The sequence below is a fragment of the Protopterus annectens genome, chromosome 3.part0, assembly GCF_019279795.1.
Source record: "Protopterus annectens isolate FY-2018-M chromosome 3.part0, PAN1.0, whole genome shotgun sequence".
Classification (NCBI taxonomy): Eukaryota; Metazoa; Chordata; order Ceratodontiformes; family Protopteridae; genus Protopterus; species Protopterus annectens.
The window spans coordinates 598,825,686-598,845,650 of NC_056731.1; the positions used below are offsets into that span (position 1 = coordinate 598,825,686).

At 38.5% G+C, this 19,965-nt stretch overlaps 1 protein-coding gene across 3 annotated transcripts in view; it reads left to right on the forward strand.

The window, feature by feature from the left end:
• ITGA9 (integrin subunit alpha 9) overlaps window positions 1–19,965 on the forward strand; it is a 5,160,704-nt gene that overhangs the window by 920,095 nt on the left and 4,220,644 nt on the right. For all 3 annotated transcript variants that reach the window (XM_044065011.1, XM_044065010.1, XM_044065009.1), the window contains exons 7-8: window positions 6,539–6,624; window positions 7,591–7,653. In XM_044065011.1, coding sequence (XP_043920946.1) covers window positions 6,539–6,624; window positions 7,591–7,653 — 149 coding nt within the window. The remainder of the gene's footprint in view (window positions 1–6,538; window positions 6,625–7,590; window positions 7,654–19,965) is intronic.

The following is a 19,965-nucleotide window of genomic DNA, read 5'->3' on the forward strand; positions in this document are numbered from 1 at the left end:
CGAGTAGAGGGGAACAATGACCTCATTTTTCCTGGATGAGAACCCTTTTTATGATGATGTGTGCCACATAGAAGGACTTCCTGACTACTGTGGCGATGTGACTATCAAAGGAGAGACTACTGTCCACATGTGTCCCAAGGTCTCTTATCACACATTCAGTGTTAAGTAGATTGCTGCCTATGTGGTAGTTCATGGGTACAGAGTTTTTACCAAAGGGGATGACACTGAACTCTTTGGCATTGAGCTTGAGGCCATGACTCTGACACCAGGCATCTGTCTCAGTGAGGCCCTTCTGTAGAATGTCCACATCATTTGGAGACTTGACTATGGCTCCTAGTTTGCAGTCATCTGTGAACTTCATTAGCCAGAGGCCTTCTGTGTTAGCCTGTACTTCAGAGAAATAGATACCAAACAGGAGAGGTCCCAGGGCGGAACCTTGTGGCACTCCAGTTGTCACTGCTTTGAGGTCAGATTTGGAGTCTGCAACTTTTACAGTGTGGGTTCTGTCAGTGAGCCAGTTGGCGACCCATCTTGTGATGCAGGGATTTATAGCTAGTTTAGTGAGTTTAGCTATAATTCCAGAATGGGGTATGATGTTGAAAGCCTTGGCGAGGTCAAGATAGGCTGTGTGAACCACCTTACCCTCATCTACGGCTTTGGTGACTGCCTCAAAGAAGTCGATCAGGTTCAGGAGGCATGATCTGCCTTTCACAAACCCGAACTGGGTGGGATACAGAGTTTGGAGGTTACCAATGTCTTTGTTTATGAGTTCCATGATGATATGTTCCATGGCCTTGCAGACCAGGCTCGTCAGGCTAATAGGTCGATAGTTCCCGGGATCAGCGATGGCTCCCCCTTTGTGGAGTGGGATAACTGTTGCTGTGTGCCATTCACTGGGCACAAAGCCTGATGTGAGGCTATTATTGAACATGGTGCTTAAGTGGGGAGCCAGTTCGTTCTGAAGTTCGTGTAAAACGCAGCCCGAGATGTTGTCCGGTCCCATGGATGCTGTGTTTTTGGCTTTAGAGAGTGCAGCTTTTACCTGCGTAGTTGTGATTACAGGGACTCTGCATTCTTCCTGTATAGATCTGGGCCCTTTAGGGGGTGAGGGGGGTAAGTTAGCACTGAACCTATCTGCCAAGATGTTGGCAATATCAGTTAGTTCTATAATTTTTGTGCCTTTGTGCTGTAACTCAGAGCAGATCTGGGTGTTGCCATTGAGATTCTTGACATTGCAGGTGTCTAGTGAGGTACATGCCAAATGGGGCATTGTACTCAATGATTGGCCTATTGACGGAAGAGTAGAGGGAGACAATGACCTCTTTCTTCCTGGATGCAAAACCCTTAGAAATTAGATGTGCCACATAGAAGGACTTTCTGACCACAGTGGCAATGTGGTGGTCAAAAGAGAGGTTGCTGTCAACCTGTGTTCCTAGATCTCTTATACTGCCTTCATGTTCAGTGGATTACTATTCATGTGGAAATTCATGGGAACCGGGTTTTTCCTAAAGGGAATCACAACACATTTTTTGGCATTGAGCTTAAGGCCATGGTTCTGATACCAGTTGTTGGTCTCAGTGAGGCCTTTCTGTAGGATGTCAACATCACTTGGAGAGTTGATAATAGCTCCTAACTTACAATCATCTGCGAACTTTGTCAGCCAGAGTCCCTTCGTGTTGGCCTGGACTTCAGAGAAGTAGATACCAAACAGGAGAGGACCCAGGACAAAACCCTGTGGGACTCCACACGTGACTGGTCGGCAGTCTGGAGTTTGGAGATTCCCTATATCCTTGTTTATTAGGTCCATGATGATGCATTCCATAGCTTTGTATATCAGACTCGTCAGGCTAATGGGGCGATAGTCGCTCCTCCTTTGTGGAGAGGGATGACTGTAGCAGTACGCAGTTCACTAGGAACAAAGCCTGAGGTGAGGCTGTGACTGAACAGGGCACACAGGTGAGGAGCCAGTTCACTCTATAGTTCATGTAGAACACAGCCAGGGATATTGTCAGGTCCCATAGAAGCTGTATTCTTGGCCTTGGACAGTGCTGTTTTAACCTGTGCAGCAGTAATACTGGGTGCCTGGCAGTCTACTGTTAATGTGATAGGTCCTTTGGGGGGGGGGGTAAAGTTGGCATTGAAGCTGTGTGCCAGTATATGGGCAATATCTGTTGGCTCAGTATAGGAGGTACCATTGTACAGTAGCTCAGAGCAAATCTGGGTATTCCCGTGGAGGTTCTTTACATAACTGTAGAAGGCCTTGTAGTTGTCTTTACTATCTGCTGAAATTCTGTTTTCATAGCTAGCATTAGAGGATTTGATGAGGGATCTCAGTTTTTTGTTGAGGCTGATAAGGTAGTTTTTCCAGTCTTGGGACTTCACCTTACTCCGCATCAGTTTCCTCCTTCTGTTGTAGAGTTTATTTTGGCAGGGGACCACCAGATTGGCTTCCTTTTTTTGGAGGAGAGAGTCTTGGTTCTATTGGGTATGGCGAGATCCATGCATTTGTGTACATGTTCATACAGTGTATGATTCAGCAGTCATGCAACTATTCTCCATTTGCATGGGTGCTGTGAAGTTAGCCACCTCTGTTTTTAGGAGCCCAAAGTTAGCTTTAGAGAAGTTTTTCATGGTGGTTACCTTTGCGGGGTGTGTGTGTGTGTGTGTGTGTGTGTGTGTGGGACTGATGTGGATTTCCAAGGTGATTAGTTTGTGGTTGGATCTAACCAGGTTATGAGTTGACTTTTGGTGTAGAGCAACAATCTCGCATGTTAGTAATGACCAGGTGAAGGATGTTGCTACTGCTAGTGGGGGTAAAAATTAGCTGGTCCAGGGCATTGGAATTAATTCCAGGAAACCTTGGGCAAGTTTGCGATAATAAGCTCCATAGTTTTTCATATGAGGCTAGTAAATCAAGTGTGTATAAATACCAGGTTGTATAGTTGGACCACGCTTACATAAAAGTATTGCAAAAACTGTTTTCTAGGCTTCAACAATTTAATCAGTATATAGGCACAGCTTAAAGATGTTAACTAGGGATTCAGGTAGGCTATATTTGACACTGATACTCAGGCAGCCTGGTGTATTACCAAGGCCCATGGATGATAGTTTAACTGAGAGGACTTCTAACATAGTAATTACAGGGTTGCTTCAGGCCTGTAACTTTAGGTGGAATAAAATTTGAACTAAATTTGTCAGCTAGGATGTTAGCTATTTCTCTTGGATCAGAGAGTACAGTATTATTGTCTTACTAGTTCTTAACCTTCCAGCATGGTTAATGAAAGATTTGTAGTTATTTTTGGATTTAGTGGCTATTTTAAGTTCGTACTCATCATTGCACTTCTTGATGGTTCCCTTAAGCTCTTTACTAGTTTGCTTAAGTGTTCTCTTAAGGTAGATATAGAGTGAGACATCTTATAAGCATTAAGCAATTCTTTCTCTTGTTATATAATTTATTTGTATGGGTATTTTACCATATGGATTTGTTTTTAAGTTTGTCATTATATTTAGCGCAGATAGAAACTGCCTTATCAATATAAGTAGGAGTAGAAGTCAGAGACATAGGGAGCAGCTTTAACAGTGGAATGAAGAAGGTTTGCCTTTGAGAAATCTATAAACACGTAGGTATTTACAGGGAAGTTTTAAAGGAAAGCATCACTAATTTGCAGTCTGAATTAACAACATAGGATGGTACATATGGAGCTGTGCAAGAAGTAGCCATATTTGTGAGTACATGATCAAGAATACTGGATCCCGTAAAAGGATGGTTAACTATTGTAAAAGATAGAATTTATAATGTCAAAGGAAGCACTGGGTATGCCAAGTATTGACAATATACTCCCTACTGTTAATTCTGGAATTGTTACTCTCTTCCTTGATTGGTCATGAATACTTCTGCCTCAGCTTCCATAGGCTACATCTCTGTTTGATTACCTTGACTTCATCTTTGTCTTGATTGGCTTCCCAAATGATCTTCATTGGCTGATCCTTGTCAGTCTTCTTAAGAAAATGGCTATCTGCCAAATACCTCAGTTGTCCTCCTGTACATTTTGAATCCTTTCATTTTCCTTTCCTTAAGAGTTATCTTTAGTGTCTCATTCCAGTTGTTTTGTTTTAGAAGGCAGACCTGCACCTACTTCCTTTTTGCCACCGATTTTTATTAGGCTTATTTTTCATTCTGTTCCCAGTTTCTGTCAACCCTTCCCCAGTGTGGCTTTTCTACTGCTGGATATGAATATTTTGCCCAACACACTTTCTTCTTAAGACACGCGATTCTTACTTTTTTTTGTTTTCCAATGAACATTTTTTCCTGTACCTTATTGCCCTTTTCACCCTGTCTTACCCTCATTGTGTGTGTCTTCACCCACATTGATTATTGGCATTCATAAAGCCAGTTCATCAGAAGTGGATAATTACGTTTTTTCGACTGGCTACCTTTCAGTGTGGGACCAGCTGACTAGAGGAGCACCCTGTCTGGTTTTAGCATTATGTTTGTACAAGTTAATATATATATATATATTTTTTTTTTAACTGTGATGTTTAAAATTGTTTAACTGATGAGATGATTGTTGTTACATGTTCCCCACCTCATTTTGAATTTCATACCTTCCTTTACTATGCTTTGCAAGTGAGTGTCCTCCCATACACTTCCTATGCTATGTTTTTTCATACTCAGAATCTCTCTGGTTCCTTTTAGATATAACAAACTTTGGTACAGTTCCCTCAAGGGCTTACTCTTCCTTTCTTCTTCTAGAATACAAATCTTTTAAGTACACTGTTTGGATTTGTTCCATAAATTATCCTTTTTGTTAACATGGCTTGGTTTTAGTACAGTCTGAGCTCCAGTATCACCACTCCCCCATGTTACTAAGCATCAATCTTCTATTCCTTAGTAACAGTTGTCATTCAAGCATGACTAGGCGCTACATCCTCCTAGCACAGCACTGTTTGTTCTTTTTGGTCATCAAGTGATAAATTAGTGAAAATAGTCTGAAAAAGTCCTTTGTACAAAAGCTCTTACTGTAAACTTCATTTGTATGAAAGCTGTTACTGTAAAATTCATTTTTATTTTTAGCTTAACACAATATGTGTGTATGTGTGTGTGTTTGGGGAGGGCACGCTTGTACACGCATGTGTATGGGTCTACTTCTAATAACTGGCTGTCACATAGCAGACTTTCATATTACAGGGACGAAAAGAATGAAAATGCAGAAACCCGAACTGCAGCATTTAATGAGGATAAGTAAACACTTGGCAGGCATGCCATGCTCTCCACTGTAGTGCAATCCCAGAGTTGGTATATTTAGTTCGGGGGTGTGGCGGGGTGCAGCTCCTCACCTAGCTGGGTTATACTTACCTCGGCATTAGATTCATTAACAGTTGGCCAGGTGTTTACATACCCTCGTTAAATGCTGCCATTCGCATTTCTGCATTTTAATTCTTTTAATCTTGGTAATATGTAAGTTGGCTATGTGACAGTCGGTTATTAGAAGAAAACCTGTGTATATATTTGTAGGTGAACTTTATCGAGCAGACAGTTCAGTTTTTAAAACTCAGTAGTTTTTTTTTTTTTTTTGTTGCTGTTCAGACAATAATGGGATCAGCAAAGTTTGCCAGAAAATAAAATGGGATATGACAGCAACAGGTGAATACAAACAGGTCATTCTTTTTATTCACTCAAATGAGAGTACTGCGAACAGGTGCCAATAAGCAAATGACACAGGATATAAATGATACCCTCCAATTTCTAGCTCAGCAACAAAATAAAATCTTTCACCAATAATCTTATTTCCAAATAGTGCTTGTCTGATTTTGCAGGACTTGCACTAGCTTTTATATCCTCTCCATGTAGACTCCATTTCAGAGATGAGTGCTGTGGCCTCCGGTCATCTGTTCTTCACACTGACATGCTCCAGATTCCTGTGCATCATTCCAATGACTTCTGCCATCTGACTCCTTACACTGCTTTATAAAAGAGCAGGTGCAAATCTGAAATAGTAAGTCACCTTACTGGCACGTCTTTTATTAAAGGATTCAGTCTGTATTTCTCCACTAGCCTGTAAAATGTTTCCATTATTGTTTATTTTACCCCCATCTGATATGACATCTACTTCCTTATTCAGCACTGGCTTTCCCTGCTACTGTACAGATGGAGCCACTGCATGATGATATACTTACACACACACACAGTATCTTTATAAAATTGGTTAATCCTGTATTCTTAGCTATATGTATCTATGACTACATAGTTTTGAAGGTAGACTGTACAATACTGTAAGATACATAAACTGTCTTGGTCATACTGATTTTGTACAGCTTATACACTGTGTACATGCCATGGCTAAAATAGGCTCTTGCACTTCCATTCTGTATACTACTAATTTGTTTATGTAAGTACACTAATGTTTTGTAATCAAATGTTTGTGTTGAAATGTGTGGGTGCATGTGATGTGATATCACAATTTTTAATTATTGCAGTAACTGTACGTGGCCTGACTTTCTTTTCATACTTCTGTCTCCTTCCTTATTTTGTCTACAGGATATGCTGTGACAGCAGGTCATTTCTCACACCCCACGAGTACAGATATTGTGGGAGGAGCACCACAGGCAGATGGCTATGGAAAGGTGAGCACCCAGATATAACCATTCTTTAGTAGTTGTGTCTGAATGAATGTCTGTACATCACCTACTGCTTGGCTTGACAGTTTTTATAGGCTTGTGTTACTAGGATGAGAATGCAGTAATTGCTAGCATGAGATGAGGTTTTACAGCCAGGTAGTTCCCTATCATTGTTACAGAAGCAACTACAAGTATTAGGAATAATAATTTAAGTTATATCAATACTTTGCTTTAGAATTGCAAAAGAAACTTACATTATTTCTTCATAAAGTTACATAATTTTAACTTGAAAATAATAAAATAATAGCTTACAGAACATTATGTAGATGATTGGGCAGTTTGTAAACTAAGATTAGTCTGGGATGTTCCAAGATTTTTACCTGTTAAAGCATATTTCCTGCACAGGTCCATGTGTGTGGTGTATCTGAGCAGGTCTGTAGTCATGCTTAGTTCTGTATGTGAATGGGCCTAAGGCATTAATATAGCCACTGTTGAAGTGCATAGATACATTCCTGTTCTGTCAGGGGACAGGGTCTGTCTGCATTATCCTTGGTTTTCTGTCTGGGATAACAGTATTAGCCATCTGCCACTGAATCCCACTCCTGTAATGTCAGCAGCATTGTCAGAAGGAAAACTCGTATTCCAATGCTAAATTTAGTGGTTTTATTACTACAGAAGAAAACAAGGGTGAGTATGCATAGAGAAGTCAGCATGCAGTACAACACACAAGAATGGTATGTTGTTTGACCTTTGAACTCTATTGCTTAAACTTACAAGGACACCTGTTTCTGTTTTCTCTGACATGAACGTCTTGATTGCAGTTCTGTGTCATTGTGAGTAGATTTAAAGTCATAAGATTTTGAGCATGTGTAAACTTTGAGAACAAAAGTATTACAGTGAAAGCAAGTACAAGTTTTGCAGTAATAATGTATTAGATGCTCACATCAAACCATTTTCCTTTGTATTTTATAGATTTACATTTACAGGTTTGATAAAGACTCCTTAACAACGATTTTCCAGACATCAGGAAAGAAGGTAAGTCAGGCTATACAATCAGACTATAGGAATCAATTCAGTACTACTGTATGAGGTTTAGAACATTTCATTTCAATTTACAGCTACTGGTAAAGTCTAGTTTGCTAAATTTGGGGATTTTATTTTTTGTCTCAGTCCAGAGCTTTTAGTTAAGGTCTGACGTTTTACCCACTGACACCACACCAGGCCAAAACATTATTGTTAAACCTTGACTTCTGCACACCAGAACTGCAAAACCATTGGGAAAGATACCACTTAATATCTCTGTTCTTTTTTTTTTTGTTTTATTTTACTTTAGTTTGCTTTTAACAGATTTGTCTAAATGGATTTAGTCAAAGTTCCCCTTTGAATGGAGGCCTGGAGAAAAAGATCATTTTTAAGCAGAGATTCAGTAATATCAAGAACATATATTAAGTAATCTACATTAACAACTACACATAACTTTAACTAGATTACATTCATATAAAAATAGAAAACAGAGTATAAAAGATGCTTCATTTAGTAGATGTTGAACATTGAGCATCTGAAGAGATGTATTAGTGGTTTTGTCAAACAGATAACAGATCTTGTGATTAGAGATTCAGAGAAATGGAAATGAAGGAAGGAACTTGGCAAAAATGTCAACATTGTTGTCAGTGGATTGAGTATTAAGCAGGTTCAGATGCAATTATGTACTACTGTCAGAATACTTATATTAGAAGTATAGAGGTGTGGTGGCGATCAGTGTTGCAAAAGTATATATATGCATGGGAGATGCTAGTAAAGCTGTTCAGGTATTGGTGAAGATTGGTTGTGGGGCATAGGATTCTCAGTGAAGAGAAATGTTTTGATGATATGCAAGCTAAAGATTACAGTGGCATTTATCCTGGAGATATACAGGAGAAGATCCACTGATACAATAGATGATGTTTTAGCTGTGTTTTAAATGAGTTTACATTCTGAATGGATTTCAGTGGTAGTGAGATGTGGTACCATTGTTTAACTACACTAATTGAAGAGAGCATCATCTGCATTGTCACTCTCCTACTTTGGACACAATAGAATACTTTGTGGGTTCTGTTCAGGCAGCTTTTTTATATACAAACACATCATGGTAGAAGTTTACTGATTTTAACTTAAGTAACTTGTATACAAACTCCCTACTGCAATCATACATACTCACTCTCTGGCTGCACTCTCAAAATGGCACTGGGAATAACACGTGTCTGGTATTTATATGTGCACATTCAGTCCTTGATATGCTTCTTAAAGAGAGAGCACATGCAATCTGATCTACATACATTATTAGATAATTTGATTATAGTGGTTAGTAATTTTTTCTGTAGAGTGTAAAATTGTATTGGGGAGTAGTGTTGTAGTAAATTGTTAAGGGCTGGGCAATTTTCTGGCTTATAAAGAAGCCTGAGTATTGTTAACCGATGAAAAGCAAAACAAATAAGAGAAGAATTTGGACTGTGTCGGGTGTCTTAAGAAAGGTATGTTCAAGTGTGATCACTGTAAAAAGTGCAACTATATCATGGTTGGAGAGTCATTTAACATTAAGGGACAGACTTACAAAGAGTCCATGGATATTTAACTATGAATCTAGCTGGATGATTTATACAGAGTGCTGGGAATCTTGCCCAACCTTCTATATAGATAAAACTTCCAGAAGATTGATGGAGGGAATTTATGAGCATGAGCTCGAAATCAAAAAGACAAGAAACACTAATGTACTGTATAGACACTTACATGACCACTCGAATCACAAATTCAAATTTAGGGTGGTTGAGCAAGTTAAAAAAGATTTGAGGGGTTACATTACTGAAGAGCATTTACTGCTTAAAGAATTAAAGGCCACAGTGGCCCCTGGTTTGAATGAGGCTTGTTCCATTGCCCCAGTACTTAAACCTAAAAGTTTGTATGTTTAATTATAGAGAGGTAAAGTAAAGTAATCTGCATTTAACTATTTTTTATATTTTTATATTTTCATGTTCTTGTTTCAATGTTATTTTGTCAGCATTTGTATTATTTATTGTGTTTGGAACATTTATAGTGAATGTTACAATTTTAATTAATCAGAAACAATTAATTAGTTTTTAGTAGAGCCATTGATATTTGAATAGTATATAAACTGACTGAATTAACAAAATGATAGTTCTGAGGAAGTCCCACTTGGGATGAAAGCTGTTAACACTGTTTTATGTATTAAACTTTGCTTCATGAAAGGAGGTGTTTGCTGCCTTTTTCCATTTTTTTGTTATATTTCTTGGTTATAAGTTTCATCTCATCTAACCAATCTGGGATTTCAGGTAAATGTGCAAAGATCCTCCTTGACTCTGTCCCATAGGATTGTGTTTCTGGGCTGGCTTATACACACTTCTCAGCAAAATGCCTTTCTTATACAGGAGAAGGTGGATTTTTATCAGGAAACTTTCCAAAACTTCTCATATCAGTCTCAGACATCTACAAGAATACTTCAGGATTCTAGGGCTCATGGCCTCTATGATTCTAATGATTCTGCTCGTCAAGGTACATATGAGAAAAATTCAGTGGTTTGTTTAAAAAAAACTGATGGATCCATCATCTTTATCCTCTGGAATTTCAGATTCCAGTTTTGGGCTCTGTAAAGGAGCTGCACTGATGCAGACAACAGATGGCTTTAAATTCTGGTCTCCTCTTTTCTCCTCAGATCACCAGTCAGTCTGTAACTATAAATGCCCCAGATTTTGCTTCTGTGGGGGTTAATGTGCAAGGCCTGTGGAACTCCTCAGACAGACCAAAGTACATAAATGTCACACACATGTTCTGTGCAAACCATGCCTTAAAATCTCATCTATGGTCATCAGGACTTTTTCATGTGATTATGAACAAAAATCTATTCCAGAATGTTTCTGGTACCAAAGAAAGAGTTTCTTGTAGACCAACAGTGATGTAGTTCATAAACAAGCAAGTGGTGTACCAAGTTGTACTGCTTGTCCAAGCTAGCTGTGATGGTTTGGGAGGTAGCTCCATAGCATTCTTTAACCCTCCAAGCATCCAAGTCAGAGCAAAATACTGTGGCAAGCAAGCTGAAGAGGAAAATTGAGTCAGGGGGTCTTTCAGGAGTTGATCCAATTGTGAGGAGCACCTCAAATAGATATATTTTCCTCTTTTCAAAACAGACAACTGAACAAATTCTTCAATATTTCTTGCAGGCAAGCCTGAAAAACAGACGCAGTTTCATTCTTGTGTTTAAGAATGTTCCTTTATGCATTTCCACCATTTCCACTGATACCCTGGGTAATTCTGAATATTTAGAAGGACACTGCACAATCACTGTGGTGGCTCCCTTTTGGTCAAAGCAGCACTGGTTTTCCCTTTTTATAGAATTGTCCAAGGACAGTTACCACAAGCTACCTCACAGACTGGACCTCCTCACACAAGACAGTTTTAATGTATCCAAGTCTCAAGCAACCTCAACTGACTGCCTGGAAGATTCTATTTTGATCCCCTTTAGGCACCTCTTTCATGAGGGCATTCAGCAAGAACTAAAGGAGGCCAGAAAACCTGCTAATAGGAAGTCATATACTGGCAGGTGGAAAAGATTTTCTAGTTTCATGTAGCTAATAAACAAGGTTCCATTATTCTGAAATACGTGTAAGTTATGTTCCTAAGGCATATCATACTCCTCTATTAAGGTACGCAAGACAGTCAAATCAGCATGGCTTCCCATGGAAACTTCCCTTTCTTCTCTGTTTTTGGGAAAACTGTTAAACTTTTTCTTAAGGGTTTTTTTTCTGTAAATTAGGCCTCCTAGAAAAAAGGTAGCCTCTTTCTGGAATGTTAACATTGTGCTGGATGAGTTAACTATTTCATTCTTTGAACCATCATTTTATAAGTTCATAGGTATTTACTAGGCTGGCCATGCATCCCAAATCTCTGACAAGTTCTGATACCCTTGATAAGTGAACCTCTGTGGATGTTCCAATTGTTGGATATGCCTGGATAGGTACATACCAAAGGGGGCATTGTACTTAGTGATAGGTCTGATGAATGCCAAATACAGTGGAACAACAACTTCCTTGGGCTTAGAACTTTGCTTATAAGTTTTACAATATGGAATGATTTCCTCACTACTGTACACACTTGATGGTCAAAGTCTAGATTACTGTCAGTGTGTGTCCCTAAGTCCCTGACTACTGGGTCAGCTGTATGGGGTATGTTGTAAATATGATAGTTACCAGGGGTGGATGACTTCCCAAAGGATACTATTATGCACTTTCATTTTAGTCTATGCCTCTGACACCAGTTGTTTGTCTGTGTCAGCCCTTCCTGGAGAATGTTTGTGTCAGTGTGGGATTCAGTGACAGCTCTGTTACAGGAGCTACTCTAAGACTGGTGTGCTGTCCCTTATCTCTGGAGTGAATCCAAATAAAATCCAAGGCATCCTTTGAAATCTACAGAAAAATAAGTATTTTTATTCACTGTACTGCAATTTTAAACTGTGTATTACTGAATTGTCACCTACTTTTAACTGTTTTATAGCCGTTTTAACTGTTTTCCTTTCTCACTGTTTCAATTGTTTGTAGTTTGAGACTGTTTTTCCTGCACTTTGTATTTTCTAGTACTTGCATATTTTATAGCATATGCTAGACTCAGATTTGCTGAATCTAGACTGTTTGGCATTATCTGAACAATAAAACCAGGCATCTATCATTAAGAGGTCTCCCTGCACCCTTGTATCAGAAGAATGTAGCAAAGGTTCCATCTGAGTTGGAGATTGTTGGAATAAAGCTCAGTATTGAGCATTTCCATTGGCCAGCTTGTTTGAAAATTTTGTAATCCAAGTAGAACTCCACATGGAATAAATGAAATCAGCAAGCAAAAAAGTACCAAGTAAAGTCAAACAGGCTGACGACAAACGCAGGTAAACAGAGCAGCAACAAAAATTGGAAAGTTCCAAATGGGCAGCAAAGGTGCAAGTAATCCATCATTGAAACACAGAGAGCTGGCAATTGTATGGAAAATTAACTGTTTAAAATAAAAACAAGTGAGTGCTTTCACATATAGCTTCTTCAGATCTTTAGTAAAACACACAACACATTTGCATGTTTAAATAGTATGACATAAGCAGACCTAGATCAAACTAACCAATACAAATACTGCATTATAAGTGAATGAAGTCCATTCTAAGAAAAGCCAAAGCACTTAAAGAGCAATATACACAAAAACATCTAAATATATAGAATAAAAATAAACTATAAAAACAGTTATAATTTCTGCAATCTATGAGACTTTACAATAGGTGTAATAGAAACATGTTCATTCAGACCAGGTTCACAATCTGACCTGAAAGTAAGAATCCATTTCAACTCTCCTTTCTCTGTATTATTAGTAACATCACCTAGTCACTCTGTGGAAATAATAGAATCAATAGCCATAAACATAAACTTGTGGACAGTACCTGCTTGTATAATATGCTTAGCTAATGCATTGGTCTCACTAGATCTCCTAATGCAATATAGGTGGTCTCTGATTCTGTCACAAAGACGTCTATTCATCTTCCCTATATAAAACACAGCACATATGTAGTGCAGTGAGCCATATAAACAAAGTTACAGGTGTTACAGTTTGCTGTGACTTTGAATTTTAAACAGTTGTCCTGAGCGTGGATGTCAAAAGCTATTAGAGCCATCAATAAAAGTGCAGAAATTACACCTTCCACAGGGATATGCACCAAAGGAGAGATGTTCTTTACTAAAACTACAGGAATTCCTGGGGTAACACAACATCTGTTTGCAAGATAAGGAATTCTTATAATAAAAATGAGGCCTCTCATGCACCAGCCATGCCACATCAGAGTCCGTCATAAAACTATTCCAGTGTCATAGGTGAATGTCAAACCTATTCAAACAGGGTCCTGAGTCAGTGCACATAACCCCCCCTTTTTTCTCATGGGTGACCCATAATAAGGTTTCCCACTTGTAGATCTAAGCATCATTCCTTCCCTAGAACCCTTTTCTATATCTTTCTTAGTGTACCCTCTTCTTCCCAGGTCTTGTTTAAACCCCATAATGTCCTCAATAAACTCTGTCTCTGCATTATTCATACATGACATTTTCATCCTCTTCATAATCTTAAAAACATGGTGGGGACGCATGCTAGATTGGTGAACAAAATGTGGTTTATAACACTCTTTCCTATGAAGTCTGGTAGAAGAGCTGCCAATACCATTTCTGGTAAGCCTTACATCCAAAATATCTGTTGTATCTGATGAATATTTTACAATAAACCTTAACAAATGTGTTGTAGTATATAAGAAATCTACAAACATTCAGTTCAGCATATGTCCCTGACCATAAAATAAAGAGGTCATCAACAAACCATTTATAAAACATAACATGCACCTTGTACCCAGCCAAATCGAAGAGATCACTCAGCTCCCATTGGACCAGCACCATGCTGGTGTAGCTATTGGCACAGGAAGTGCCCATGGCCATGCCAATAAGCTGGAAATAACTAGAATCAAACACAAAAACATTATTCTCTAGTACAATCTCTAAGAATAAACATAAAAGATCAACCAGATTACCATGATAGGAGCTTTTCTCTCAGAAACGATTGTCAACCATAGAAATCCCCAAAAGACTGAGGATGAGAGTAAAAAGGGAAACAATGTCTAAGGTGACCAATAGACATGAACTAGGTAAAACATGACCCTATATGAACTGGGAGATATCATGTAAAATTGTTTAGTATCCTTCAAGACTACAGGGAAATTGCCCAGTACCAGTCTTAATTTGCTCTCAATAAATAATGAAAAGGGCTCAGTAAGCCAGCCAGACCTGCTGACTATGGGGGGGTCTAATGGAATCCTTATGTACCTTAGGAAGACCCAGTATAAATGGTATAAGGGGTGTTTCAACATATAAAAAAAGAATATACCTCATTAGTGATGATATTAGTCTTATGTACATTGCATAGTTTCAATGCCAAATAGAGAAATCAGCCTGTATTACAAAGACATGCATCTGGAGAATTTCTTTCTGGGCCTCTGCTGAAAATTGGCTTTGTTCCAAGTCAAACTTTCCCAGTTAACAAATGTTAAATAAATAAAAATAAATAAATAAATGTAAATTCATCTGAGACCATAGCGGTCATGGAGCTAAAATACAATCCCCTGTCCATTACAACAGTTTGGTCCCCTTTGTCTGCAGGCTGAATCACAATGTCATGCTCATTCCTAAGATTCTGCATTAGGAAATCTAATGAGACCAATGTGTTAGCTAAGCAAGTATGGCTATTGATTCTTTTGTTTCCACAGAGTGACTATGTGATGCTACTAATAAAACAGCAAAAGCAGAGCTGAAATGGATTCTTAATTTCAGTTTAGACTATGAACCTGGCCTGAATGACACATTTCTATTAAAGGAAAACTCCACCCTAGAACTAAAAAATATGTTTTTTTCAGTCTTTGTTTCCTGACCCATTTTAACACCTGAAAATCACTCTTAAGTGCTTTATTTGTAATTTTAGCCTGTTTACCACAACATGGCTACTGATGGGGCTTGATATATCAACGTGATCTTCTACTCCTTCAACCCTTTCTCTTTCCCATAAAGCATTTCAAGTCTTCTTTCTATGACTCATGCCAGACATAAGGAAGTAACTGTGAATTCCCATGCCATTGACATATAATGGGAAATCTGTGACTCACTGTCAGTTTGTATTCCTTCTGTAAGAGGCCTGCTTCTTTTCTGTTGCTAATCACCCTCATTTATGTTTAGCTCAGAGCTTGCTTTACACTATACTTTGAAGTTAACCAGTTCCAAGCAGAAAAAAAAAGCTAAATTGGAGGCCTTTGTTCTAGGTGTTTTTTTGTAGTCCAACGTGAATTGACAGTCCCTTCCCCCATACTACTGCAGAGGTGTTAAAACTGTCACTGCAATTCCCAGCTCAGAATTGAAAGGAAGGAACTTCTGACCTAAATTTCTTCCCCTCTGCCTGTAGATAACAATTGTGTATTTATTTTATTACTTTGCCAGCAGCAAGATTTATTGGCGATAGTGTAGTGTACTGGCTCACCAGATGCGCAGTAGCAAGCACTGCCCAAAACCCTCCCCCCGTTGTTGTACGTCAGTTGGAAGTATTGCGTATTTATCAGTTGTGAATGAATGTTAAAGCAATGCTGACTTCATATTAAAAGAATGTAACGTTTCACAAAGCTTATGTGAAAGTTACATTTTCAAGTTAAATATTCAAAATAGTTTCACATTTATTTCAATGTATAAACTGGCACTAATGAAAAGGTGTTGAATTGAGGTTATGGAAACAGTGCGAGTGATGCAAGAGACAGGTTTAAAGCTTCCAGACTAAAGTGCACCATTTATATCTGGTGTGTGTAGGATAACAGCAATGCTGAAGGTGACTAATAACTTACTTAGGTAACAACACTTTCCTTTAGACTGAAAGACCTCCTCAGAAAACTACTGTTGCTTGTCAGATTATTTCTTGCATACGCTATTCACAATGTTTGTTAAAAATGCCATCCAAAAGATTTTTCTTCTTTAAAAAAATTGTTTGACAAAGAGGGCCAAATCTATTATTCTTGAAAGTTAAGTGTCACATAAAGGATTATGCAAAAATGAGTGGCATTAGGTATTACACTAGATGGTTGAATAATTTTGAACTAATACCACATGTAAAAACCTTCATGGTTGAACATAACATGACAAAGGTTTATGCAAAGCATTTCAAGTAAAGGGTTATGTAGTTATAAAGTGTCAACATGGACATGTTGGATAGTCTAATAATTCCGACAGTGCCAGGTAAAAGAGGTATTCAAAGAATACCACATGATAAAGGTGTGGCAGTTTGTACTGAATAAAAGTTATGAAGACATTTTATGTAAAGAGTGACAATAAAATAGCACAATATTGTGATGGCTTTTGAGTGACATTTGTTTAAAACTAAAAACTTGGCCAGGTATTGGATAAGCACGGTAAAGTCTGAATGGCAGGGCAGTCATGCACTTACACTTGAAGATTGCTACATTATGTGAGTGGCCAGAGAGCAGCACAGTGGCTTTCAGTGAGCATGTGGAGAACTCTTGAACAGAAACATGTTTTTATTTTTACATTATTTCAATAGTTGTCAGTGTGCAACATGCTAAACATTGAGCTTCCTGAGATTATTACTTACCAGGTCAACTAATATGACAACAGTTAGACAGGCAAAACACCATATGGAAACTTACATCAGATGCTCATAGCACGCTAAAATTTATTTATTATTTAACATTTGTTTAATAAATCAATCAATAAATTTTAACATACTAAAATTACTTTGAAGCAAAATTAAATACAGTTGAGAAGTATGCGAGCAAATGAAAACTTTTGAACAAGTAAGCCCAGCTACTCCAGCCAAGGGTGCAGCCAGGCATACTCTTTGTACTAGACTACATTTTTCCTGGCATCATTCAGCAACACTGTAACTTTTTCAAGCTACATTATAGTTACAACTGTCCAAACTAATGTCTCTTAAAATTGCTAAGCAATTTGTGCGCAAAAAGGATTGCTTATCTAAACACACTATCTTCCATAGTTTAAGAGGGAATTGCTGAAAACAATTTGCAAATTCAACTGCTAGGGGCAACATTTGGAACAATGTATCCACTTCTCTCTTTTTTTAATGCCAGGTTTCGGGGTGGGGGTGGGGGTCAAGTAAAAGCAGTCTAAGTAAAAACCTTAATTTTTTGGCTACACTCCATCTCAAGACAAGCTTATAAGGCTTGCCCACAGCCACCATTCTGAAAACATGCTACAATTATTACAAACCGGACTCGCATAAAGTCCCTTCCCACGTCATACTGAAAGCTCATGTTGTTGTTGTTGTCTTTCGGCTTTTCCCAGTTAGGGGTCACCACAGCGGAACTCTGGTCCACTAATGATTGGCAATAGATTTTCACGAACGCCGAGGTGCCAGCTCATAATAATACTAAACCCAAAAGATACACAAGCCACTTTTTAATGGCATATTTAAATGTTTCATAAAGATGTAGAAGACCCACTCTGCTACACCGTTTATGCAGACCCAAACTTATGTTGTGTATTCACAGCCATGCAGTTTTAGTCAGGAGTTCGTATCAAATTGTGCTATAAAGGCAAAGGGTAGAGCAGGAGAAAAAGGTTGCAAAGCAGCCTTTCTGATTTTATCTGCTGACCTAAAAGTTGGTCTTGCCAGGTGTTAATTGAGTCTGCACGTGATACTTTTTACAGTACAGTTGTGTTACATTCAGCCACATTAATTGCATGCATGATGTCACTGCCTAATATGAATCAATGAATGTCAATCATGCCTCATTTCATATGCAACTTTTCGCCAATCACCGGAGCCATGCCCACTCGTGCGCAGAACTGAAGGTGAGCCAGTACACCACTATCACCAATTTATTTATTTAAACAATTTCAGTTTAATTTTTGGAAGCATGTTTCAGAAAATTCTTGATTATTTCAGTGTGTTTTATTAATAGTGACTTTTGATTTACCCCTAATTATGTCTACAAGACATTATTCTACTAACTTATTTTTGCTTTTCCACTTCTTTCTGGAGAACAGATGTCTTATGACATGCAGTTTCAGTAAATTACAGACATTCTACTCACCTCCACATTTTTTAAATTACAACATGACAGTAATTTGCAAACCTGACTCCATGATACCGGCACAGTAAAAGAATGTACTGAAAACTCACAGTATTCTCCAGTCAATGCAGTGAAACATTTTTTTTGGAGGGGGGGGGGGCTACTGGATATTTTGGGAAATTAAGTATCACTTGCATTATGCATATAACTAATGCATTTTTTAACTTAATATGATCTCAAATTCAACAGTAAACTATTTAGCAATTCTCTATTCCTTAAACTGCATTAGTAATTTTTCTTTGAGCCACTCCTGTCTTTCTGGTCTGAAGAAGTCTTGCTCACAGAAGCAAAATGAAAGCGCTTACAGTACTGTCTCTGTGGATTAATAAATTCCGTTCTAGGAACTGTGGTGCTGTCTGTAGTCGTTTTTTTTGTTTTTTTTTTGGAATGTGCAACAGACACACTAGTCAGCCAAATAGAGTCTTTTATATTTTCACATTACAACTTATGCTACGGTTTCTCCAAAACTAAGAAAGAAATGTGCGAAATGTGCATGAAACACCACTTAGGAGGCTTACAGCCTTCAGTAAATTGAGGATTGCAGCATCCAGTTCACAGTTGCACTAACTACACTTGTCAAGTCAGGAAGTAAGCACACAGGACTAAATTGCTGTTTACAGTGCCATGAGTACAGAGAGTCAATGTTTCCTTCATAATTTTCCTGTCTACCTTTGTACAAGTCACTGTACCATGCCATGCTCTGTGACCTTTTGGAATATTGCACATCTTACTCTAGGTTCTCCAGCATGCTGCATCCGGAGATCCAAAAGCATACTTCAGAGCACAGACCAACAGCAACAATGAAGGAGCTTCTGGAATTTCTGGCAAGTACTGTTTGTGTATTACATGTAACAACAATCGCCCATATTCTCCATATGTCTGAAGTATGGGGTAGAGTTGAAAGATGGAAACCTTTTCCTACACAGAAAAATATCCAGGCCCGACTAAAATTTGCAAAACAATACCTAGTCTCCCAAAAGCATGTGGGAAAATGTATTATGGTCTGATGAGAACAAGGTTGAACTTTCTGGACACAATTCCAAAAGGTATGTGTGGAGCAAATGCAACACTTCACATCACCAAAAGACCACCATCCTCACGGTGAAGCATGGTGGTGGCAGTATCATACTTTAGGGTTGCTTTTCTTCAGCTGGAACTGGGGCTTTAGTCTCCAGGTGGAGGGAATTATAAACAGTTCCAAATACCGGTCACTTTTGGCCCAAAACCAGGAAAAAATATACCAAGTATATAGCCACTGAAGGTGTCACCAATCTAAGCGGATCCACCGCAAATACAACGAAAGACCAGCTCACAAGTGTTCAGCTCTCCAAAAATATCCAGGCCCAAAACCTTCGGGCATCTGCTAGAGAGCAGAAGACGAAGAGGAATTTCACCTTTCCACATGACAGTGACCCCAAGCATACATCCAGTTCAACAAAAAAATGGCTTCATCAAAAGACAATTAAAGTTTTGTAATGGCCCAAGCAGAGCCCAGACCTAAATCCAATAGAAAATCTGTGTGGTGACCTGAAGAGGGCTGTGCACCACAGATGCCATTGCACTCTGACACATTTTGAGTACTTTTCAAGGAAGAGTGGGCAAATATTGCCAACTCAAAATGTGCCATGCTGTTAGACTATTACCCAAGG